Source organism: Patagioenas fasciata, chromosome 9, assembly GCF_037038585.1.
Source record: "Patagioenas fasciata isolate bPatFas1 chromosome 9, bPatFas1.hap1, whole genome shotgun sequence".
In the NCBI taxonomy this organism is placed as follows: Eukaryota; Metazoa; Chordata; class Aves; order Columbiformes; family Columbidae; genus Patagioenas; species Patagioenas fasciata.
In genome coordinates, this window is record NC_092528.1 from 9,996,977 (window position 1) to 10,024,324 (window position 27,348).

The following is a 27,348-nucleotide window of genomic DNA, read 5'->3' on the forward strand; positions in this document are numbered from 1 at the left end:
AGGCCTGGCCCTGCTGTCCCACCTGGGTACCCAAGGACCCAGCCCTAGTTGTGGCACAACCGCATCAGCAACCCAAGTCCTCCTCCATGTATTTTATGGGTTCAGCCTTTCCAGGTGTCAGTCAATCTGATACTTGCTTTCATTTTAAGCCTGTGCTTAAGTGCTTTATGGGACTGGGGCCAGAATACTCAGTTTCTTGCAGAATTGAGCCCTATGTTTTTCTGTCCATAATGTTAGCTTGATATTTCTGCCAAGCAAACTTCTTTTCCTTGAGTTTTGTTTATTTTTTCAGGATTGAGTTCAGTGAGGGGTGGGGGTTAACCTAAAGCACAGGGGCCTGATTGCCATCTATGCTGAAGGCACTTCATAATGAAAGGAAGCTACAAAGTATGCTCACTTTATTGGTCCTTAACTCAGCAAGGGACAAGCAAAGTAGCAACCAGGATAAGCGCAAGTGAGGCTCTTCTATTCAATCTGTGAAAGAACAGATTCAATGGAAATTAAAAAGTGAAAATAATACCAAGTACAAGTCCCACAGGACTGGATAGTTCATGCTTTCAATATATAAATTTTCTCTGTATATTTTAAAAATATATAACTCTACAAGACAAAAATAAAAAAGGAAAAGAAGGGAGCACTTGCAAAACTACTTCGGAAGCTAATGCCGAAATAGAAACACCCTCTGAATTACTCAAAAAATACAGATAGTTTTTCCAATTGTTACCAATGTGTTGGTGAGAAGCAACTCTAAAATTACCCTCAACTCTTATACTTAAAGACCATTAGCCTCAAAAAACAGGAAGAAATTGTTTAGTTCAGGAGCTGTGTGGGAAAGCGAGCCGTCTGCACCACCTTCGCTCCTTGCTGGGGCAGCAGGGCCAGGTGGGACAGCGCGGATGCTGCGGCCACACTGCGACAACGCACGGGTGGGTTTCCCTTCTGCTATTAAAGCAAGCGTACTTCTTGGACAATTTCTCCTCAGAAATTAGTTTCAGAAATGTGGGGAAAAAAACATGAGCAATAACAGAACAGAATTTACTGTCTTTACAGCTTGACTCGAGAAAATTCAGATGCTATGAAGCACAAGTGGTCATGAGGTCTTTGGCAGCAAACCAGTGTAGCACAGACTTGCTTATTCTCTCCCTAACCTTTCATAAAACATTTTACAAATAGACAATGTACATGGCGAAAACTGGAAGCACTCAGACCTTACAATAACAAGCTATTATTTGCAGCCTTAGTCTCCAATTAATGCACAAACGTCCCACCAAAAAACAAACAAACAAACAAAAAAAAAAAACAAACAAACAAAAAAACCCACACAACACCTACACACAAAAGCAAAATAAAACTTCTTTTGTTGGCTGGTAGGCTGGTTTTGTCACTTGGATCACAATTTTTTATCTGTCTCTCCCAGGCATCCCATGGGAGAAGCAACTGTGATTTTAAAGGACAGACACTTGCATTACCTCACATCTCACTAGACATTTATACTGTTCAGAGTATCTTTCTACACAATTCTGTATTCGCTCTCACTGTAAAGCTGTTGTTTTACTACATGGCTTAGCCTTCATTCTCTCTACTGAAGTCTGACCATCCATAGTGAATGAAAAAAAATTAGAAACAAAGAGCAGAGTGTGCCTGATTCACAGGGTATTTGGGATTTCCCTTGTTCATCTGTCCTCTGAAGGCTTTTGGTGTCATCCAGGCTGCCAGGTAAAGCAATCCTGAGTCAAGGCAAAATATTTGGTTGAGATTTTGACATCAGTGTGTGAGAATAGATGTCTTCTATGCTGGGGAATCAAAACTGTCATAGACTAGAGCTATAATAATGATAGTTTGAGTGTTACTAGAATTGATGGGAAAATTTATCCACTGTCTCCTGGCAGGACAGAATCACGATCTTGGTCTCTTCCTGAAGCAAAATATTAGACTTTTTATTAGCACATTGCCAAGAGGCTGGGGGTTATGAGACCCAGATGATGATGATATGGGGTACTGATCTTATAAGGGACTGTTTGTGGTTCCTTCAACAGTTCTTTTGCAGTAATCAGTAGTGGAAAGGCAGGTGGAGGGCTTCTACCTCTTAAGCTGGCTCTTAGTCTCTGGCTTTGATACACTCGGAGCAGTGTTATCTCTTAATGCTCAAATAACGAAGGGGAAAAAAGATCCACCATACTATTGCTGCAGATAATGAATTCAAAGGGAACATAATCTCTGCATCTTGAGATTGCCAGGTGAGCTCCCCAACCAAATACAAAAATACAAGTATATCTAGGTAAAAACTCCCATATGGCAACCACCAGATATCTGCAACTGAATCTATCAGAAAGTATACAGGGTCAACAAATAAAACAAGTTCAGTTATTCAAGAATCCTACTACGTATCAGACTAGAAGCTGTAAGTGATCTAACATGTGCATGCAGCAATCTCTACTGCTTCAGAAACAGCATTTTTCTGTAGTGTCAAAAGACTGGAGGAGCTTTTAGTCTTTAATACTTTTCAATATGTCCACATAACTCTTAGGATCCAATGAAACCTACAGATAAAGGAAGGAAAAAAAATCAATATCATTCTGCTTGAATAGATTGCAATTTTAAGGTGTTTGTAAAATGGAAAAAAAATCAATTCATTTTTTCCTCATAAAATTGCTACAAGAAAGATGAGGGAGAAAGTCGAGATGGGACCTGTCTGATATTTGATGGCTTAATTTCTAACTTTGCAAGAAGTATCTGGTAATAGTTCATAACTATGCAACTTCACAGTAGCATAAACCACCACCTATTTCTGATTAACGCTCTTATCTTTTAGAACCAAATACATTGCAGATCTAGGATAAGCATTTAGAAAAGCAGACTGAAAATGCAAAGTAGTCCCAGAGAAAAAAAAAAATACCAAAACCCTCTCGCCAATTACACAAACCCTCTTTCTTCCCTTTAATTCTTTCAGAGTAGTTTTCCAGTTCTTCAACAACACAACACACAGGCTGATCTCCTTCACCACCTCGCAGTATAACAGTATGTTTGGCATTGGAAGGGACCTCAAAAGCTCATCCAGTCCAATCCCCCTGCTGGAACAGGAGCACCTAGGTGAGGTCGCACAGGAACATGTCCAAGTGGGTTTTGAATGTCTCCAGGGAAGGAGACTCCACAACCCCCCTGGGCAGCCTGTTCACTGTCTGTCACCCTCACTGAGAAGTTTCTTCTCAAATTTAAGTGGAACCTCTTGTGTTCCAGCTTGATCCCATTACCCCTTGTCCTACCATTGTTTGCCACCGAGAAGAGCCTGGTTCCGTCCTCGTGGCACTCATCCTTTATATATTTATAAACATTAATAAGGTCACCCCTCAGTCTCCTCTTCTCCAAACTAAAGAGCCCCAGCTCCCTCAGCCTTTCTTCATAAGGGAGGTGCTCCACTCCCTTAATCATCTTTGTTGCCCTACGCTGGACCCTCTCCAGCAGTTCCCTGTCCTTCTGGAACTGAGGGGCCCAGAACTGGACACAATATTCCAGATGGGGTCTCACCAGGGCGGAGTAGAGGGGAAGGAGAACCTCTCTCGATCTACTGACCACCTCCCTTCTAATACACCCAAGGATGCCATTGGCCTTCCTGGCCACAAGGGCCCAGTGCTGGCTCATGGTCATCCTGCTGTCCACCAGGACCCCCAGGTCCCTTTCCCCTACAGTGCTCTCTAATATGTAATTTCCCAACCTATACTGGAACCTGCCCAGATGCAGGACTCTACACCTTCCCTTGTTAAATTTCATCAGGTTATTCCCCACCCAACTCCCCAGCCTGTCCAGGTCCCTGGATAGCAGCACAGCCTTCTGGCGTGTCAGCCACTCCTCCCAGCTTAGTGTTGTCAGCAAACTTGCTGATGGTACACTCAATTCCCTTGTCTAAATCGTTAATGAATATATTGAATAATATTGGCCCCAGTACTGACCCCTAAGGCACTCCACTAGATACTGGTCTCCAACTGGACTCCGCACCATTGACCACCACTCTCTGGCTTCTCTCTTTAAGCCAGTTTGCAACCCACCTCACTACTCTATTGTTCAGACCACACCTCCTCAGTTTAGCTGTGAGGATGCTGTGAGAGACTGTGTCAAAGGCTTTGCTGAAGTCAAGGTAGACCACATCCACCACTCTGCCATCATCCATCCACCTTGTTACATTCTCATAAAAGGCTATGAGGTTGGTCAAGCATGACTTACCCTTGGTAAAGCCATGCTGACTGCCCCTAATGACCCTCTTATCCCTGATATGCCTTGAGACGACACCAAGGATAAGCTGTTCCATTACTTTCCCAGGGACAGAGGTGAGGCTGACCGGTCTATAATTACCTGGGTCCTCCTTGCCCTTTTTGAAGACTGGAGTGACATTTGCTTTCCTCCAATCCTCGGGCACCTCTCCCGTTTCCCAAGACTTGGCAAAGATGATGGAGAGCAGTCCAGCAATGACTTCAGCCAGCTCCCTCAGCACCTGCGGATGCATCCCATCTGGACCCATGGATTTATGGATGTCCAGACTATTTAATTGCTCCTCCTCAGACTTCCCGTCATACCACCATGAATCGAAAGATCAGTTTCACTGTCTCCAACTTCAGACAAAAACCTTCATGCCTTTCAGCTAAAGATTCATTTCTTTTTAGACTGAATCTTTGTTTTCTCTAGGAAGCTGAAATTTGATAATAACAGATCCTCACTCTTCTTTTCTTGCTCAGCTTAGCACTTTCCCTTAGTACTTTTGACTTCTATTTTGGTTCTGCATCTTCAGTATTGAGCCTGTTCTAAAGAAAATCACAATTGCACTGTAGGATTAAGCAATTAATAAATCACGTGGTTACCAAAAATTCAGAGAAGCACCACAGAGCTGATAAGCTAGAGGTAAGAATGAAAACATTATTCATAGATGAATTCAACTTCCAGACCAGAAGTGTGAAAGGAGAAGGCTGTGACTACATAAGTACAGTTTATATAAATGCAAAAATGAGAATGATGCTACTGGCTCTATCCTTCAAGTCAGATGGTCAAGATTACTTAGGTGGGCTGGAAGAGACAGATATAACAAGAGTAAACAGAAACACAAAAGAAATTAACCATTTCCTGGTAATCTAGCATGAGCTCCCTCTAAATACTATTCTGGCCCATTAGCTAAGCAACACAAAACAAATAAAAACATAGCTGATCCTTCCACTAGACTAGACAGCCTCTTGGGATCTCTTCCAGCTCCAGCATCATGTGATTCCACTCAATACGTTCTGTACTAGCCATGGAAAGCACCCAGCTTTCAGCCCATTGTTAACTGCATCAGGGCAAAGCATCTGAGAACTAGGGAAAAAAAAAGTCTATTACACTTTTTTCAGACTAAAAAAAACACATCTGACGTTTTCAATCCTGCTGTTCCATCACTGATCCCACTGGAGACACTGAGTTGGAGTATGTTTTATATATAAGACAAATATTGACTTAGAAGCTCCAATCTGACAACCTCCCCAAAGCATGTTGCCAGTTTACCATGCACCAAAACATTTGACAATACAAACCTAGCAGAGAGCAGCTTGTTTCCATCTCTGCAAAAGGCTGAAAGGGACAAAATTCAGATCAGGAAACATGTTTATTTCTGAATATAAGTGAGTTAGGTTTGGCATATACATCCAAACATTTAGCTGACACTGACACTGTGATTTGTGACACACAGGAGTCGTTTCTACAACAGATCGGCAGGGCTGGGAAGTCAGCAGATTCTTTCCCAGGCAAACCTCACTGTGTACATTATTTCTTCATGCTTAATCCAGGCACTTGCGATTTGGTTATAATAGTTCAAGGGGCTGAAAGCACATGCAGATGAACTGCATAAACCAAACCCTCAGCTGTCATGACTCGGCATTGCAGAGCTTAAACTCAGATGACTTGTATTCATTAGGAACTGGCCATGGCAGGTACACATTCTCTGAGCATTTCACAGCACCATCGTCAATCTCCTGAAGTGTCAAAGATGAACAGAAAGAGACTTAAGCTTAACCTGGTCTAGTGTCATATAAAAGTGTAACAGCAAGGGTTCATATAGAAGTATAAAAAGATTATTTCGTTTTGCCGCCACAGAAGGAAATAGTGTCACATTGGCTCATTAGAAAAAAAAAAAGGGGGGGGGAGGGAACCATGCAATTAAAATGCTATATCAAGCCTATTTAGAATAAAATGAGAACCAAGGGTAAACTCCATATACTGACATAACAGCAGTGATTCAACCCAAGCATGTTACTGAGTGAAGATTTTAACAAAAAGTATTGACTAAATCAGAAAGCAAATCAAAGACAGAAAACACAGATGTCTCCCTGAAAAGAAGCAACAGCAAACATACACATCTTTGAATACTTCTACTGTGGCATCACATGAGCAAATAAGTATCCTTCAGTAAGGGCACAACAATGGACAGAAATACCCAATATAAATTACTTAAAGTGAGGAAACACAGAAGAATGAAAACATATCCTTTAGCTTGAGATGGAAAAAGACAAGTTAGTCTCCAAGCTATTTGTGAGAGAACCCTGTAGCACCAACCTTGCATGGCATTTCAAAACCTAAAAGATGAGCAGAGACATGAAGCAAAATACCTATGAGCACCCAAATGCCTCATTGATAAAAACAGAACTCAAATTTCTTACAGAAAAATCACTTAAAGAAAAATGCTGGAAGTTACCTTCCAGTTCAGTTTTTATATTCAAAGAAAGGTACCGTTGTTAAATGTACAGTTAAGAATTTTGGTTTGGTTGTTTTTTGTTGTGGTGGTGGTGGCTATTTATTTGTTTTGGTATGTGGTGTTCTTGTCTTTTTTGTTGTTAGGTTGGGTTTTGTTTGGTGGTTGTTCTTTTTTTTGGGGGGGAAGAAGGGTTTCCAAAATCTAAACTATGCGAAGTCAATGAAAAGCTTTTATAACTACCCTTAAAACATGAAATCAATCTGGGAATATTTACTGTTTAAATTGGCAAATTGTCTACTTACTGGCAACCAAACAGTTAAAGAAAAAAAAAAACAACACACAATTGAAAAAAGAAAAAAGGCCTTAAAAGACTCCAGAGAATTAGCTGTTGCTAAAACAATTTAATGGTCCTTTCCACTTCACTGGAGGTAGTTTGTATGGCTGACTGGAATCTATTCAATGCTGTCAAACATCTAACACTCCCATAGCTGGACGCCTCACAATGAATAACAAGCAGCCTAGCTGCCAATATGCTGGAGCTGCATTTTTTACCAGGGACTGGATCCCAACCCAGCAACACTCTAACCTCGTTGTTTGATGCCTTGTTAATTTATAAGACCAAAAATTAACCACAACAAACAAAAGCGCCAAAATTCTAAAGCACCGCAGCTACAAAAATCTATCATATTTAATAAACTACAATACAGAAACTCAGGTTCACAAAAAACCCTGCACATCCAATTTCCCTTCTGTAGCTTAAATTGATTTGGTAATAGAAAAATAACACACAATTTCAGGAGATGACTTACACATTCTAGGGAGGCTTTCAATAGGTGGACAGAATAGAACGAAAAAAGTAGAAACAATTAATAAAGTGTACACAACTCTTGTTGAAATGCTAAGCATATCAGCTGTCATCCTGAGTATCATCATTCCTGTAAATATTATCCCAACCACTGACTGTCCTGCTCAGTATTGTGCTTCAAGCAAGATCCTGGACTCTTCCCATATTTACATCCTTCAGCTTTCAACCATAATAATGGTGAAGAACCATATTCCAAGAAAGACAGATAGGGCTCAGTGACAACACTGTGCAGTTATGACTATGCTATCTTGGCAGGTTTATGATTATGGTTTTGCTAGAACTTCTACTCTGTAACTCACATCCCGCCATAAGACCCACACGGGCACACTGTCCTCTGCGCACAGCATCGAGTTAAAGTCAAACAAGCCACAGACATTATGACTCAGGGCGTACTCTTTAGCACTGGCAGCTTCGAGGTGAAAACGAGCATCATTACACAAGTTATGTGGGTTTCACTTTTCATTATCATTTTAATAAAGCTGGCTTGGCTGTGGCATTCCCAGAACTAATTCTCCAGGAATCAAAAAGCGCTGAAAAATATTAGAGCCTCAGTCTGGCAAAAAAAATGAAGCAAAGCAGCTGTTTTGAGAAAAAAAAAAATGGTTATATCATGCAGATACATGAACATGAAGTAAATTCAAATCAATAGTATAATTAATAAGCTCATTCCTACTAAATAAAAATAGATACTACAGGAACTGGCCTTTTAGAAATCCATTGATTATTCATACCATAAAAAAAGTTGCAGCTTCATTTGAAGGAGCGAAGAAAAGCGGTGTGGTGTGTAGGTTAATGTGTGCACACGCGCTTGTGTCAGACTTGAACAGCACTTGACATCACAGAGGGGCAGGTTTACCACTCCTGCAGTGGCCAACAACACCTGCTGCATCAACTCTGCACTTCTAACCATGTATTTAGAATTACCACCAATGGTGTATCATTGTTTTGACAAAGAAAACAACAATGAAGTAATAAAATGTACTTTTCAGGAATTTATCACCTTTTTAAAGTATTTTCCCTAAATGAAGATGGTAGCCACAATGGCAAGTTAATAATAAATAATTTTTTTACTAAAATCTTTAGGCATCTTGCTCTGAAAGCAGGTTACTGTTTCTTGGCTTTATATTTAACCTGCTATCTTTACTCTCTACATTAGGATAAATTACCGGTCACACACCATATGTTAGCATATGCCCACACAACTTAGAAGAAACACCAGAATCATGCAGAATTTCATCTGTTTTGAGCCAACATGTATGGAAAATCTGAAAACACTCACCTATACACTAGTGCAGCAGCATTTCTGGAACCTCAAACACACACAAGTACCTGTGTGTCTGACACCTTTTCCACAAACACTTTGTCAATAAGACCAGGCCAAACAAGTGGGGAAAAAAAAGAAGAAAAAGACTGGTGCTGTGACCCCTCTCAAAGACAGAAATCTTTGTCAGAAGGCAACAGCCTCAAATCACTACCATTCCCAAAACCTTAATCACAATAATTAACCACAAGTGGTTAATCACCAGAGGTGGTCTCAGATCAAAAGCTGGTAAAAAGCTACATCCATCAATTCATCAATATGACTGTTCAACATAAAACTTTCAGGTTACGTGTTTACACAAAATACAAGATTTAGGGAATGGAAACTAGAACCTAAATACTGCTCTGCCAGGCAGAAAAGAGCTTTTTATCTTACTAGAGATTAATGACTTGTTAATAGCATGGTTATGGACTATCAACAAGTCAGCAGTCCGCTGGGAGGTAAGCTGTGACTTGCGATGGAATGCCTTTGGGTACGAAGAGACATGTACATCCAAATGAATGATGACTTCTGCAAAAGCAAACTTAAGGCTATACAATTTATGCAAAATCAAATCCTTAGCTACACGTTTAGTCAAATAACACGACAGCTAGATAATACCAAATAGCTATCTCTCAGAATTCACTCAGCTGTAATTATACAGCATGTTTTTATTCCTGCCATGATTTCTAATAATTTCGATTTTTGAAATATATATATTTCATCATGACATTATTCTCTGCATAAACACCAAAGTTCAAGTAGTTCCATCACTACAGATAAGATGGTCCTTAACACCAGGAAATCAGGTTACTCTCTGGTATCAAACATCTGCAGGGAAGAGAACTGTCATTAGCAAACACAGGCCAGAAAGCTCCTTGCAGCCCCTAGAAGAGCTGCTCAAGACTCCAGGAGCTCTAATTCTCCAGAACACTTTTGTAACAGATGGGAATGAGGCAAATGCATTAAACAATTTAGACTATTATTTCCAGAAAAACATCTACACTACTCATGTCACAGTGCTTTTAAATCAAGCAAATAGCACGTGGCAGGACTTAAAAAGCTCACTACAAGAATTAGATGCTCATACTCCATGAAATTCAGTTGATTCCAGAGATATAGTTCCACTACTCATGTTTAAAAATTCATTCATGGCTGACCATAAGATGACAGTAGTATCTTAAAGAGTATAAAGGCCAAGGGAAACAGCATTTTAGAGCAGATGTATTTTTCTATCTTACATGACTGTGAAAGCCATTATTTTACCTTTTGCACAGAAATGGGTCGTTACATTACAAGGCGTCCCTTCAGCACAATTCACGGGGTTTCTAAAAGGTCTCCTCCTGTCCTTGATTCACAAAGGTTTTGAACTGCATGCACATTTATGTAACTTACGGTAGTGAGAACAAAATATACAGAGTCATGACTTCAACGTAAGTGACCACGTCATTCAAGATCACATCCACAAGAAGCACTACACTAAGCTTCAACAGGGTGACCATTTTGGTACCTTCAAGAACTCTTAGAGATACCTGATCATGGACAGGCATTTCTTCAGTTTTCCATCTTCAAGAAGGTTTCCCAGTTAAGGTGCTTAGTAAAAGAAAAATATCATTTTAAATACCATTTATAGTGCAAATATTGCACAAACATAGCTTTCCCTCTATGTTTTTAGTTATCTTCAACAATCTAACCACAAGCAATTGAGTAGCATGCTTTAATCTCTGCTAAATATGCTTCTTATACTTACTGACAGCTGGTGTTGAACATTTGAACTGGAAAACTTGCAGGAAGTAAGCACCTGAGTTCAGCTCTCAGTGTTCTCCGAAGTCTCCAGGAGTGTTTTATGATACTGTTCAGTGTCTTTAATCAAGTAGCTCATTACTGGCTGGCAGAAACTCTTTGTTGCTGTGAACTCACTCAGCACAAAGTTGTTTTGTTCATAGCTCTGCCATTTCCTTTTCAAATTCGAAAGGTTACTGTGCATCAATCTCCTGCTGCTGTAACGTTGGCAGCCTTTTCTCTAAGCTTTTATTTTCCTAAAGGTGACCATTTCAACAGGTCTCAGGTCTTTTATTTCTTGGGATTTTTTTTTTTCCTTCTCCATTCCTAATGATTTCCAACCACCTAAAATATTTTCTGACAGCCTTCCATACATAGCTGAATTTTAACTAGAAGATTTGTGGCAAGATCTTAATTTTCTTTCCAAATTCCACCCGCCCCCAAATTCTGGTTCAAGCTCACCACAGCAACACAGGCATTTCAGGATATACCAAGTACGTTCTTTCACAAGTAGATGCTTCTTTCCATCTTCAAAGTGAAGCCAGCAAATATCTCCAAAGTTTGCTTGTTCAGTACTAGAGGTATTATAACGTGCTTCTTAGCAGGGATTACTTGTTTCAGCTAAATGCAATGGTAATCAAATGTCTGCAGCTTCCAGTTGGCTAAAGATACGTGTGGGGCAGCATCACATGTGCCTGTACAGAACACTGGAAGTCTACCCTTGGATGTCTCTAAAAATGAGGTGCTGTGGGAGTACCATACTAAGAACTAAAAAAATTTCCTCATTTCTAGTTCTACCTCTATGAATGACCTTTTGTTCAATGTTACAGAGCAAATCACATGAGCTCCCTCCCTTTGTTTTTCAAGATAAGACGCCAGACTACAGCTCTTTCATAAGCATATTGGAAGAACCAAACACTAGCCATTCTTTCAGTGCTTCTGTAAATACAGCACTTGGTCTTCGTAGACTGTGGTACCTTCCAGCTCTGTCCAACTCCTCCACCATTCCCAATCGTACCCACCTATAGAACAAGTAGCTCAGGTAACTATAGGCCTTCCCTGAATTCACATGCAAAGCAGCCCCTCTCCTTAGTGGTAAGTACCATGCAGTGGTAAGCAGCAACAATTTCCAACTCAAAACATTAACGATGATATAATATATAAATAACAAAATAAATGCATTTCAGAATGGCTTCAAGGAAGCGAGTCAAGAAGACAGTGGAGAGTGATAGGCATGCATTGTAAGACTACCTCCTTTGCAACAGAAATACAATTTTAAAAACCACTGATGGGAAGAGACTGATGGAGCGGCCACCAAGACTGCCCATCTATCTATAAGTATTTTCCGTTGATTTTTTAAATTGCTCTAAGCTCTAATTTGCTGTTAATTCTATGTATTTTGCCTCCCCAGCTCCCAGTTACATCTCTAATTGCAACTGACCGTAGCAGAAGTCATCAGGCAGGCACGAAGAGCCCAACCGCTCTGTCTGTCTTCATCACCAAGGACAACAGTCCCTGTTGTCAGCTTTCACCTTCTCATGCCTTCCTTGCATTTCTTATGAGCAACACAAAAATTTTAAGAACCAGCACTCAAATGATCTGCCAGAAAGAGGCATCAGATCATCCCTTTCATTAGAACCTTAAGCCGATTCCCTTTAAAACACAACCAGTATTTTGTGCATCTCTTCTCAATATCACTCATCCTTCTCCTTGACGTCTTTACAGTTTGTGAAAAGACTGTCATTGATTTCCCTGTGATTTTGATGCCTTTTTTTTTCCTTTCACTGTCACTAACTCTGTTCTTCCTGACACTCCTGGAATTCCTACTAGCATTGTGCATCTTAAACATTCTTCACTTCCTTTCTTTTTCCTACCTCTATCTGCTCCTTTTCCAAAGTTTATTCTTCTATCTCTTTTTAAAATATCACTTTTAGCACATTAACTGGAAAGCTTGTATTCAAGAAGTTAAATGGCTCGAGGCGCGGATCTTGCTTTCTCCTGATGCCTGATCTCTGATCATATCTATGTTTCACAATCCCCCCCTCTATCAAGCCTTTTATTAGCTTTTATTACCTCTGTAATCAGGAAATACAATATGTTGGACTTTTGTCTTGTATAACAGTTGTGCATTCTAAAAATATTAGGTCTGCGGGTTTTTTACATTCTCTTCCTTTCATACATTTTCAGCCATTGTAACATCAGTAAGAAGTTAAGTACTTTAAGCTTATTTACTTCATGCAGCAAGAACAATACAGAGGAATATTTGCCTTCCCATATTCTAAATATTTCTGCCAACACACATCACTCTCCATTTTCCACTATATGGGCAGGCAGGCAGGATTCACAAGAAGCCACATGCAGAGTAGAGGTTGTAGCAATACCTGGGAGAAATGTTCAAAAAGAACAACAGGTAATTATGTGTTCAAATTCTGTTGAGCTGAAGTGTAATTCAGACCATATAGTGTTTCTTCTTTGAAAATCTCGCCTCTGCTTTGCCCCTGACAAATAGAGCACTGGTACACAGCAGCATTAGCAGTACAGAGTTTTGCTGTTCTAAAGAGGTATTGCATGTGGCATCCCCACCCTTTGAATAAAGGCATAGAGAAAAGCACCAAATATCAGAGTTGGCAGCCTCACACAGCTCGCTGCTGAAGCATGATCCACCAGCGACGGCCACACAGTCCCTGCCAGGCACCCACACAGCACTGCACACACAAATCGCCATTTCCAGAAACCCAGAGGGGACCCAGGATCACAGAGCTCACCCATGTGGGCAAAAGCATCCTAGACATTGAGATAATCTAGTAAATGAAGAAATCATCCTACTGGGACTTGGCACCGGGGAGCACAGGCACACACATCATTTGTTACACCACCTGCTCAAACAATGACCTGAAGCACTAGTGGTCACAGCATGCACCCCCAAACTGCCTCTCCTCCTCCATGCATTTTAGTTGAGGGTATTTTACATTTGCTTTGAATAAAAATAAAATATTTTTTTAAAAAATCAGGAATGATGCAGAGTTTGGAATAGAGCAATATGGTAGACTGAATACACGTAAAGACCAGCTTTAAAACAAAGATGCAGAATTAAAAAAAACAACATACCACACACCAACACAAATGACACACAACCAAGAAAAAACACCAAAAAAACCCACCAACCACCCCACCACACACACCACGAGAAAAAGTGTCAAAAATAAGGAAAGGTGAACAAACTTGTTCTCTGTAGCTGGCACCAAGAAGCAGTCAGGGCTCCTACCAGTACACAAGACAATTAGATTCCAGCAGACAAACCAGAACGCAATGATTGCTGATGCTGCAGCCCCGGGCTGGCCGCATTAGGTTAAGTGAGCTGGATGCGGGCCAGTATCATCGGACAAATGGCACTGCAGGTTCTGGAGGAATCTGAGGAGACATTACTAATATCTTAGAAGTGACCTTTCACGCACACTATCCTGGGAAATTGGGCAATTCTCTTGGCTATAATCGACAAGATCAGCAGAGGCCAGTCTCTTGAAGTGATGCACTCATCATACAAATAGGATTAAAAAAATAATTGTAATTGACTGCACCTCATTTGAGCGAAGTACCCTAACAGCTTTATTGGTTTATTTCACCCTTTACTCCTGTTCTAAAGAAAACATTATCTAACTTTCCATTATTCATTATTATCCAGGCAGGCAGCAAGCTAAAAAAGAACTCTAGTTTTTAGCTACATTGTCTATTAAAAAAATGTAAAACATTTCCTAAAAGGGCAGGTACAGTAATTAAGGCTGCCCCAGGATAAATGAAAATTGCTAGGAGTGCTCTGCTTTCCTGAATGAGTTTTCCATAGATTATTTATAATTGAATGAAACCAATTACAGCATTTGTAATGGAAACTGTACATGAGTTAAACATTTCCACTTTTGCAGAACCTGAAGAGCGTATGCATGAACAGAAAAAGGTCTCTACATTTTTATGAAGGGAAAAGAGAAAGTATCTAATTTTCTCAAAGTTATCCTGTAAGTAAAGCAAGCAATAAATACAAATCCCATCAGTGTGGCCCAAAAGGGTCTTCGTGTAACTGAGAATCAGGCCTCAGATTCTGAGAAGCCGCCTCCCAGCCAGAAATCCCCAGGCTGCAGCTTGAACTCCTTTCCGCTTCTTCAGAGGAGGAAATGCAGCTTAATTAGGCTCAATTTTCTAAATAATGGTTATCCTCTGTAGCTAATCAGTAAAGTTTTAAATCAGTATCAGACTCAATGCTTGCTCAAACAGTGGAACATGCTCAGTCTTCAAAATATAATCTTACCCTGCTGACAACTGAGAAAGCTAGAAAACCGAAGATAATACACACTGGCATATATTTTTTTATTCTCAAACAGAAAGCATTATTTGCTACCCTACAGGGCAGTCCCTAAAACAAAACACAATCCTTCTGTGCACAGAGATTTCACTAGTGAGAGAAAACAATGAACTTTAGGGAAAAAAAGAACTAACATAAATTCAAACATGACAACGCTTTCTCAATTCATTCTGAATGGAAGGAGGAAAATGTTTAAAAGTTACTGCTAGGGAACTGAGAAAGACCCAAATAAAATTATTTGAATAATCATTAAAGAAAATCCTCTGCCTGAAAGACACTTCAGAGAGAATTCTACTTCCACTTCAGCCAAAACCAATACGCTCATAGACTTCATCTGTAATTATCTGATGTTCACCTGGATTATGAATTTTACCCTGTCAGTAAGCCAAGCAAGTGCACATTCATCACAGGGCTGACAAATGGCACACAGAATTATGTTTTAGCATTTGGTTACATCCTGCAGATATTGCAGGAAATATCTGTCAGTCCATTTTTGCTGCCAGTAGTCAGAAAGCTTAAGTTGATTCCTAATTACTTCTGTGTAATCAGTAACGAAGCCATCTGATGATTTAAGAGGTATCTAGCTACAGTCAGAAAAAACTAATATATATCATAGTGTACTTTGATTTTCATTTCCTTCTAGATTCACATAAAAATAACATCTGATTGAAAATTAGAGCAGATGCAAGAAGATGGTTCATTATGTTTTCTAGCTTTAACACTGCTTTATGGGATACAATTTATGATGCTGCCAACTAGATATTAGCATGATGAAGACCTGCTGTCCTGCAATGCATGTTCACGTGCCTCCTGGGCATCATTCAATAACCTGAATAAATATTTTCATAACTTTTCATGGTTTTCCTTGCATGTCAGATAAACTGGTAGACTGACAATAAAAAGTAAAGGAGAATTTGAGGCAATGTGAACCAAAACAAAATTTTCACTTGATATTTGTAGTTATCAGATCACTAGAAATGGTTAGGGTGTCTTTTTTTTTTTTTTTATAACCTACATATTATGCTGACTGTAAGTCTCTGGTTCTGTCAGGGGTTCTAAATTGAAGAGAGCTATGATATTAGCTGTCTTGGAAGGCTACAAACATACAGGCATTTTTCTCCTACTAAAATACTTCCCTAGTTTAGAATATCCTCTGCCATAGCTTCCTTCTATAGACTCTTTGAAGTACAGGATGCTTCAAAAAGATGGACCCGATTTGAAATCGGGTTATAAATAATTTGGTCCATCTTTTTGAAACACCCTGTATTTCTCTTACATAATATGAGGATCAGAGTTTAGCACATAAATTAAATGTTTAGATCTGTGCATTTCCTTCTCATTTCTTCTCTGCAAGAATTCTTTTAATCTAAAAAACCCAGATCTGAATGTCTTGAGAGCAGTCTTTAGACAGCTTAAGGTGACACTGCATGACTTCCATTGGCAGTCATGTTAATCTTCATACAGATGTAGTCAGCTGCATCATTAGTAATTTCAAAAACTTCTGGTCTAATCTTCAACACCCTGAGAGAACACCTGCCAGTCATATGGTGCTATTATTTATGATACACTTCTACCATCTTGGTTCTTTACTCCTTAACCTACCACTTACAAAAATGGGTCCACTTTGAGTGTACTTTTATCCTTCAGATAAACACTGTGAAGTTTGATTTCTTTCACGCTCTTTTTCCAACTTTTGTATTCATTATATACCATTACCACCTTCCGGATGTCTCAGTCAACACAAAAGTAAAAGGATTGTAAAATTATAAAGCAGTTATTGTCTTTGCCTTTACTTAGGAGTCAACTCTCCTAACCCCTTGTACCGATTCTGGTGGAGCGTCTCCACATACACGCTGGGGAACACTGCTCCTAGAGTTACAGGATTAGATGGTTTAGAGCATGAAAATACATTGTTGATATCAAGTAAAATATACCGAATTTTTTTTGTTTAGAAAATCCTGAAGACAAGCCAGAGCTATCTGCTTTACCGCGTTGCTTCTCAAGGAACAAACTTCCCCCCCAACCCTTTCATTTCAAAGCAGGCTCTACTGACCCCCACTATAATTATCTGTAATGTTTTCACAGACTATTAAACAAAGATCCAGTTGAAGACTAAAAATTGACGCAAAGACAACAACGTGTTTACGCGCTCATTCATCAAATAATGAAAGTGATAAATGGGAGCAGTGAATAATTAGAGCGCACTTACCGTAGCGGAGAGCTGAGGTCCGTTGAGCTGTGCGTGCAGGATGGCTTCGTTGATGGAGTTCCGGATTCCCATCAGTGCGATTTCCAGATCATGCGAGGCAGCCATCTCGTTCGCCAGGTACTCCAGGGTGGAGATGTACTCCCTCCACTGCGCATCCAGCTCCGACACGCTGGCCAGGCAGCCCCGCATGACGTTCAGACAGTACCCGGCGCAGGGTCTGATGAGCGTGAGGCCCTGGCAGTGCGGGCAGTACTGCATCCGCACCAGCGCCCGGCTGCACTCCTTCGTCAGAGCCGCGTGTTCCGTCGTGTTTATCACCTCGATGCCCAGGCTGAGGGCCTGGCTCAGCATCCTACTTGCCCACAGAGATTTCGACAGCTCTGTAACCATGTTTTTAGAATAGCGTCCAAAAGGATTTATGTCTTGCCTTGTAAGCCGTAGACACTCTGTATAGTCCTCTGATAAATCTGTAATTCCTGGGTTTATTAGTCGGCTATATACCAGAGGAAAGAGACTGTCAAAGAACCGTAAAACTGCACTTTCCACTGTAGTCTCTGCTCCCAGAATGTAGAGAGAGATGTCTGTAAAAAGTTCTTTAACAGGCTCTGCTGCTTCTTTTGCCATAGGTCTGTATGCTGTCTCAAACAGGGAACTTGTGCGGTTTTCAGCAAAGCGAAGCAAAGACTCAAAGGCCTCTAAAAAGGGGCAGGGGAGAGAAAGAAATAGAGGTTAATAAGCAAGCACCTGACATCTTAGTCACAAAACTGATATTGTCCTGAACAGGAACATCAATAGTTACACAAAATCCACAATATGAGCACGCTAATAGTTAATGTAACTTTCATCAGTAATATAGAACTCCAGAGAAGAATACTTGAATAGGCAAAATTTTTTACGTGATACAAGTTCTAGAACTGTGAGACGAAGGAGTAATAGGACTGTATAATAATGACAAAATATCCACATTTAATGAAAGCATGAAAATTCATGTTCAAACTTCTTGTAAAGGTATAAGACTACACTGCATATTGATATCAATGTCAAATAATAACATCTCATCTATGCACAGAGACACTGTCCTTCATTCATCAGCTGTACTTTTCAACTGTAACTGTTTGAAATGTTTTGATAACTTAATAGTTTATGAAAATAGTACCTAAGTAACATAGTAATAATAATGTTGTATTAGCTTTTCACCTCAGGTGATCTATTGCTATGAAATCATGCCTGAAGAATGGAAAAAGTATAAGGCAGTTATGTCCTACGATCAGTCCAGATTTCTAGAACAGATACTTGTATGATTCGGGGAGCTGACATGCAGAGTAAACACATGCTAGAAGGAAGCACTGGACAAAGCTGACACACAAATAGCAACTTTAGATAAGCTGCCAGACAGCAGCTCAGTGAAGGGTTTGAGAGATCTGAATACAAACAAAAGCTGAGGCTTTTGTTTCACAGTGCTGTGAGCGGTGGGCTGAGAGGCACTTCCCGCAAAGTGCAACTTGAGGATGAAGGAAAGATGCTATGTGAATACATTCTCTCCCTGTTAACATCATCTAGGTCTGAAATCTGCCAATGGTTGGACAGAACTTGACATTGAATCTGCTATGAACCAAAACATAATTATAAAATCAGGAAAACAATATCTCCTTTAACAATGCCATTTTTGAGTGGCTTTAAAAAAGAAAAAAAAAAAAGTGTCATGGTTAACATATTTCTAATTGCGGATGGTAAATATTATATACCCAAAACACTGACTGGGATGCTAGAATTCATAGACGGGGCAAGGAAGGGATCAGTTCCCAAGCTTATTTTTAATGACACAGTAATGAACACCATTCCCACTGCAGTACAACAAAAAGCCTCTGATATAAATCATTCTTGCAAATCTCTGGGTGGTGAGTAGTTCCAGTCAAGGCAGGAGACCTGTCCCTTCGTACCTCCTGAGGTCTGGACAGATCATGGGTTTTCAGACTAATCCTACTCTACGTTCGTCTGAACATCGCCCTGTGATTCCCTGCAACGTAACACAAACGCAAGTTAAAGATCAGCTCAGCCAAGGAGCAGATACAACACTGTAAATCCAGACTAGCATACACCACAAAGTTTTGTAGAAAAGCCTGCTCAGTGCCTTCCTGTTACATCTCCCCTGGGCAACTAACTTGCTTGTTATGATAAGCATTACAATCCCTTTACCACAAAGGGCGATTTAACTAGAACAGATAGATAATGCCACGTATCTCATTGTACATTAAATCACTAGTATTTTACACATACACGCTAGAGAATCACTTTTACAGCAACCAATACTCTGGAAGTGCTTATAAAATCCTAGAAAGTAAGAATTCAGATACGCTTAAGTTGAAAAAGAAGGAAGCTCATTCTCAGGCATAGAAACACCTTGTAAAGTCTCTGACTGAAGCAGAGTTTTACCACTGAAAAACTCTGAAAACTGAATTTATAGCGGAAATACTGACACAACCTGAAGTGTAGTGCAGTTAGCTATGTGCTCCTGCATTATTACAAATTTTTTGTTTGCCACATCACCCAATGTATTTATTCTTATTTCTAGGGGAAACCTAAACACCTTTTTTATCACACTAAAAAGGCAATAGAAATATTGAAAACTTTAAAAAGTGTTAGAAGTTTCCTCCTTCATGTACACACTCTCTCTCATGGATATTCAGCTCATCACTACATTATGGGAGCAAGGACTCCAACACCACCAGAGTCTCACGCTGTTGCTTTACCTTCCACACCCCGGAAGGCAGCACTACAGGCATCATCCTCCTTATGCAAAAACTAAATTAAATGCATTTCTGAACGTGCAAGTATCCTTATTGTCCTGAGAAAGAAGGGTCCCAGAGAAAGATAAGAACAGAACAGTCAATGGTAACACACACCCCAAGGAAACTGATTTCAGCAGTTTCCTGGGATACTGGGTTATAAACTAAACAGCATGTACCATTCTGTTTCCAAACCTTTTAACTGTGAAAATTCTACATTCAATTAAATAAAATTCTGCATTATTCTGAGGTCAATGTGAAACAAAAATATTTAAGTGTAATCTATTTTTCATTGTATAAGAAAAAATTGTGATGGTATAGAATAGCTCCATTCCTCCTGCAAAAGGGCTCAAGCACCAAAAGTATAGTACAAAAATTAAAGAAAAAGAGTCTGCTGATTGTGTGCTGCAAATACCCGTAAGGTATCATTTGTTTCCTTATCACCACTAGACAGACAAAAAGTGACTGGCGCTTGCAGGCACTCTAGCAATGATGTTTCTGAAAAGAATGCTACATATTTCCATTTTTGTTTTAAGGCATTAATAGATGTTTGAGACAACCTAATTTCTGGATCAGCTGGATGTTCTTAGACTTTTAATTACATATAACAGAGCTTCACACAGGCAAATGATTTTATAATAATGGACAGCTTGTGTTCTAGTTGTACAGAGCAGGCAACGTTAGCATTACGTTTTAAAAGTGATTCATTATATGCTTTTAATGCACCTTGTATGGAGTTTCTAAATCCCAAGCAAGGTTTGCCACTATCTGAAAAACCACATACTCATCTGTACAGTCAAATACAGTAAACTTCAGACATTGATGAACTCGCAAAAAGCTGAATTCTAAGGCTAAGCACACACTGCCATAAACATTTTATCTTTCACAGCCTTTGGGTTCCACCCTCCCACCAACAGCATACAGTCTACTATAAATTGTGAATACATTTATTTGGAACAGAAATAAAATTTAACAAAATCATCCAGAATTTGATGGAAACATTATGTATTTTGTCTTCCTTTAGTATTGAAACAGAGATGGAGAACAAAGTTTGTTGTCATGTTCCTCAAAAGCCATTTTTTATTTAAGAATACAGGTAAAGCAAAACAACAGCCGGCTTTGGATTTTGACCTAACATACCAGTGACTTCATCACATAAATCAGGCAACACCACCTTCCACGGGGAGAATTTTGCTCAAACTGTTCATCATGCGCTCACAAAACATTTGACACCACCACCGATATGTTTGTGACAATCAAACACAGCTGATCAAATACTGTTCACCTCTGGAAACTTCACACCTCAACTGCTGCTGTTTGAACACCCAGGTTCTGGAGCCCAGCCCAGCTCTGACAGATGCCACGCTGGGTTTGCCGCTCCAGCCGTGGCACCGAGCCGGCCAGGCCAAGCAGCTCACCAGTTCACATGCTGAGCTTCCAGCCTGGTTCCCCGGTTCCCTGCATTTACATACACTAAAAATTCCGTTACGCTTAGTCTAGCACAGACAGATGGGAAAACATTGCTTCGCACACATAGCATCCATGCTTATTCATCACGAGCATGGCACAGCTTGGTTTTGAGTGACGGCTTCCTTCTGATAGAAATATATCCATCCTGACACAGAGGATGTTTTACTTCTCTTAAACCAGCCAGCAGCTATGTTTTATATACCTAATGCAATAAAAATCACAAAGGATTCCTGACTTATCTCAGACCAGATTTTGCACCAGTGTAACATCACTGACTTAGAATCATAGAATCATTTTGGTTGGATGAGACCCTCAAAGATCATTGCGTCCAACCATAACCTAACTCTGGCATTAAACCATGTCTCTAAGAACCTCTTCAATATGTCTTTTAAACAGCTCCAGGGATGGTGACTCCACCACTTCCCTGGGCAGCCTGTTCCAATGTCTGACAACCCTTTCCATGAAGAAATTTTTCTTAATATCCAATCTAAACCTTCTCTGGTGCAACTTGAGGTCTTGACTTCAGGGGGATTTGACTCTGATTTAAGCCCACTGTATGTCAGAAAAGCTGCAGAGTTTAAGCGTTTCTGCTAAAGGACAGTGCTACAGAGAGAAACAGGTTTAGGAGGTATGTATCAGTCTGCCTAATACTGGCGTGCCAGCATTTTCCAAATATTTACTCTATTTTTTCACCACCTGGAGCTCTTTTTAGGGAAAGAACAAGTAGATTTTAAGTAAGAGTACAAAGGAAAAATATCTAATATTGTATTACAACTACATCTTTGATGAGTTCCTCATGTCATGTAAATGCTGCATTTAATGACTTACGTTAACTCACTTCAGCAGGAATAGCTTATGGTTTTAAATCACTGTCATTTCTATTTTAGTGCAGTCAGGTGCACCAGCTCTCCAAATCTGTGTCCAGGCCACTGCCCCTTCTGCAGCTTTGTCCTTAGGACGAGAATCAAAAATGCACAACTGCCACACAAATTTGGCACTTCCAGCCACAAAAATCTTCCCTGCTGTGTTCTGAGGAACTGTTTGTTTTTTTCTAAGCTCCCAGGTAAGTGGCAACACAGTCTCAGAGAAAGACCTCAACAAGACGACTCAGTCTGCGCACATGTGGTGGTACACGAACTGGCATTCAGGGGGGCCTTCATCTCATAAACCCCATGTTTCTAACAGTGCATGAAGGCCAGTAGATGTGGTCTCAGGACATACACACAGATAGGAGTTTTCCAAGAAGATCTGGGCTGACATATGACAGCCATACAGAAAGTTCGTTTGCTACCCTGTGCTATACCAGACCTTCACAAGCTACTGAGATCCTCATTCTGTAAGCAACTGCAGGGCTCAGATGGGGAGCATTAGGAGAGGCCAAGCAACTTCCCAGTTGTTGGACTACAAATCAGTCCAAATCCACATTCTTTTCTTTCCACAGGTCCCACACAGGAATGTTAGCATGGGAACCATTTTCCCAAAATAAAGTAAATCTAAGCAGCAGACACCTCTATGCACAGAGGACGAGTTCTGCTGTGCAGCAGCTGAGGCCGAGATAGACTGGGGCCATTGTCTGAGCCCCCATGTCTTCAAAAACCCAAAGTCATAAAACTGAGAGCAAACCACAAGGCGCAGATGTGAAAGGAAAGTTCCTGTCATGGCCATCACGCTGCTGTGTGTGACTCAGAGCTGGCGCCCTGCCCACGGAACCAAGAAGGTGAGACCACCCTGCTAACGCAACAGCTCACACTGCATCGATAATTCCGTGCACTTGGCAATAATTGAAGGTGCACTGAACTGAAATTTTAAAAACCCACAAACTTACCAAAAAAAAATGAAAAAAGGAAACAATTACATTACAAACATTACTGGACCGATTTAACAATTGTCAATAAACCAAAAGCAGAAGCAAACACTGAAGCTATCTATACAGAAATAACATCTGTGTACATTTTAGATTTGAGTGTAATCATGACAGAAGAATGACAAATTTAAGTAGCTCCATTATTTGTTTGGTCTCTTAAGACCACACTAATATTTGGCTCCTTTCCCTTCAACATCTTGCATTTATTAGAGAGTTACAGGATGAATGAAAGCTACAGTTTGTTGAACAATAGCCTCCTTTTAATGCTTTCAAGTCCATTAAATTTTCTGCATCTTTATGGTTTGCCAAAATAAAGGACAACATATTAATATTTTGTAGCAGTAAAATTTAAGTACATATTATTTGCAATTTGATGCGTAGAGAACAATGTAAACAGCAGAAAATCCCACCGAGACACACATCGACCAGAGACACAAATTATAAAATTCAGAGTTCTACTCTTTTGGATAAGCAATGATCTCTAAGCATATTTAAAATAATAAGAACAAAGAGTGCTCAAAAAGCATCATCAAACAAGATGAACAGATGAGCTAGTTTTTTAGTTCTTAAGATCACTTTTTAAAAGAATTTAAGTGCACAAAAAAACTTCTGTCATGTTTGTAAAGGCAGAATCTGAAATCCATTCATTAAGTTGCCTTTGAAAACATCTTCTTATAACTTTCAGCTTCATTTCTATTTTGTGACATTTCACTGGTAGCAAAGAATGTAAAGCACTGGAAGTTTCCTTCCAATTTATCCTGAATCATTCTGCTGAATGTAGGGGGCCAAAGCTCTTTATTAATACCCTGCTTTTCACCCGTTTTTCTGGTTTTAGAGTGGCAGTCTTCCTATACATTAACACATTTACTCTTGATGAAGCTGATGAGAAATAGCATGTTAATAAACATATCAGCAGCCTTATAGGAATATGATGTCCATCACATCATAGTCGGCACTACACCAACACTTTTAGGAAACACTGCAAGCTTGCTCCAAAACACTTTCTGCCAGAGAAAACCTGGAAGCTCTCAGAACCTGAGGCAAGTGGAAGCATCTCTCACTTTCTACTCACCTCTTGTAGCTACTTTACACAAGAGAGTGCAAAACAGGTTCAAAAGCAAGAAAGCAAAGTGAGCTTTGGAAAGGGAAGTTTGAATTTGCTCACCTCGACAGCAAAGAGAGAGCATGATGTCTTTAGAGCTAAGCAGTCCTTCCAGAATATAGATCAGACAGAAAAAAAAAATCAGCTTTCCACTACTGGCCATAGGGGCAAGGTCATTACCTAACAGTCTGTCCATGAGCTTATCTGTGTTGCTGACACGAGATAAATATCCCATCACATACCTGATGATTGAAATTTCTGCCCAAGTTGAAGTCTGTGCCTCCCCAACAGATAAGGACCATCACAATCAACCAGAAATCAGTGCGTAGGATTATTTACAAGCTACTACCATCATCCTTTAACCCTCTGCTCCGCTCCAACTGTAATTTAAGACTGTTTTTAACTTAAGAAAATTTATGAAAAGTTGCAAGGCCTTTAAAAAAATTCTATCAGCAAGACTTCCAGAGCATAAGAATACACGGCGTTTCTCCTGTGCTGGGAGTTTGGACAGCAGCTCACCACATTTAGCACTGGCCATGAAAAAACCTGAGGCAATTTGAGTTTCGGAGCAGACGACCTTCGAGTGTAATCATGGAAGTCTGCAGTTTGGTCATGTGGGCAAAGCTCAGACACTTCAGAAAACCAACTTCCAAATGGTCCCTTGGAAGACTGACTCCCAATAACAGCAACAGGAACAAACACCATTAAGTACCATCTGAAAACTTCCATCTCGGCAGCAAAATTCATCTTGTTTATGGTTTTCATGTGCACAAACCTATTCTTTCAGCCTTGGCACAGTCCCACAATTACGTAGGAAGCAACCACCCCTTCCGACTGCTGCTCCAGCCAGCAAACCCACACTCTCTTCCGAATCAAACAGTCCTACAGTACACTTTTTCTTTAAACTTAAGCTTCTTTGCTATACAATCTTGTACAGGGAGATGGGGAGAAAATATGCAGCTTCTATTTTGCTGACATTGATGAACAACCATTAAATTTGGGCTATTTTGGTGAATTTTTGATTTTGGTAGCATCAATAATAGAAGTAACATCACCAAGTTTAAAATAGGTTCCCTGCTTGACAGGTTGGTGATACAAAGGAAAAAAGAGGCAGCAAACACATAAGCTTAGGACACACCTTAATAACAACAGAATCGGCAAGAAACAGCAATCTTTTGTTCTGCTCTGGCCATTTTGCCATGCAATCAAATAATGATTTCTGTAGACTTTGTGCTGGAAAACATCCACAAATTGCTGGAATTAGTAACCGCAGCGTACACATCTTTCAGACTTAACAGCCTTGGCTTTATCATTAACAAAACAACATATACAAATTTGCAAACAGCTGCAAAAGTATTTATCAAAGAGACAAGAGAAAGCTCTGCGGTCCACTGCACCAAACCATACCTGCGCTCTTTTCAATGAAAACACTATATGGAAGAACTTCTAGAAAATAACAAAGTTGTGTTTCACAAAAACAGCTACAGTTTGCTAATGTGATTGCAAACTGCTCGCTATTTATTTCACCTTCAAACATTTTGTGAATAGAATGAACAAGCTGGTAATTAAATTTAGCTGTTTATTATTTCCGTACACTGCATTTCAGTGCAATTGTACCTTATTTTATACACTGTAATTATAGGATGCAATTACTTACTCATTTTTAAAGTGAGTAGTCTCAAGTAAAACTCGATCAGTCAACCAGCAGAAAGCTGGAGACCAGATGTGGTATTAACCTTTTATGACACCACTGGGCTTCCACTGACAGACAAATAAAGCAAATAGGTTTTTGGGAATATCTGTGCAGTAGAAGGCTGATGGACATGTAGCATCACTGCAGTAAGATGATCTAGGAGAGCAGTAAAAGCCCTGAGGACTGTGGCTGGACTTTTTATAAAGCTGTGGCCATCAGTATTACTCTCCTTCTGTCAAAACAGAATTTCAAAAGATGATTCATATAATTCACATCTGCCAAGTTCAAACCTGTCAGCTATTATTTATTAATATCAATTCACAGTTTTAACAGGAGTTGGGCCAAAACAACTGAAGAAAGAACTATGGCTGTGCTTCAACAACATTACTTACGTCTTTAATTTGCTTTCCAAGGACAATTAACTTATAAAGATAGAAAGAAAAAACCACACCACACGAGCAGTTACATATTTGTAGATAGCCAGGTTCTTCACAGAACTGTATCTCTGAAGTTCTTCAGAGGTTTAACAGCCAGAGCAAAAATGATGTTATCTGATTTATTTGATCAATCACTAACATCAACAGTGACGATTGGCTATAGCAAGTAGCACACAATTCCCAAGATGGATCACAGCGCAAAGCACTTACAAAATAGCTTTGAATGACAACTCCGTAACCAACAACATTTCTTTCAAGATAGACCTAATTTAGGCCGTGCAGATTGTTTCTGTGGATCTGATCTAACTGTTCTAATGAACAAAGTTTCTGCCACATAAAAAAGCATCTGCTTTTATTTTTCAGTCTAAAAGCCTGTGCACAGTTGCGAAAACACACAGTGAACTGAAAAGTCATATTTTTTTTCCTCAGAAAATAAAAAAGCTTTCCAGTAAAAATAAACAACAGCTTGAATATTTTTTTTTTTTAAATCAACTCTTAATCATCACTTTATGGGATGAGGTAAACCCTCACTATCTTTTCAAGTAAAGTTCTTGCTGTGGGGTCAGTTGTTTGTGGTTTGATTTTTTTTCACATATTTGAGTATTGTTGTAAAAACACAGTCATCCCCAAAAGTTGTGTTGGCCTAGCAATGCAAGGCTCACATGGTGCTAGCCAAGATTTATACTGGGCTCTGAAAAGCAGACTCTCCTCAGTTTGGTCTCCTCAGAACAGATACTTGGTATATAGGGCTGCAATCCTTTGGAATGACCAGAAACTTCA

General features: G+C 39.8%; 1 protein-coding gene across 2 annotated transcripts in view; it reads right to left on the bottom strand.

Moving 5' to 3' along the window:
* Positions 1 to 27,348, bottom strand: part of LOC136105341 (glypican-5-like) — a 349,014-nt gene that overhangs the window by 249,859 nt on the left and 71,807 nt on the right. For both annotated transcript variants that reach the window (XM_065845058.2, XM_065845059.2), the window contains exon 3: positions 17,217 to 17,911. In XM_065845058.2, the coding sequence (XP_065701130.1) occupies positions 17,217 to 17,911 (695 nt within the window). The remainder of the gene's footprint in view (positions 1 to 17,216; positions 17,912 to 27,348) is intronic.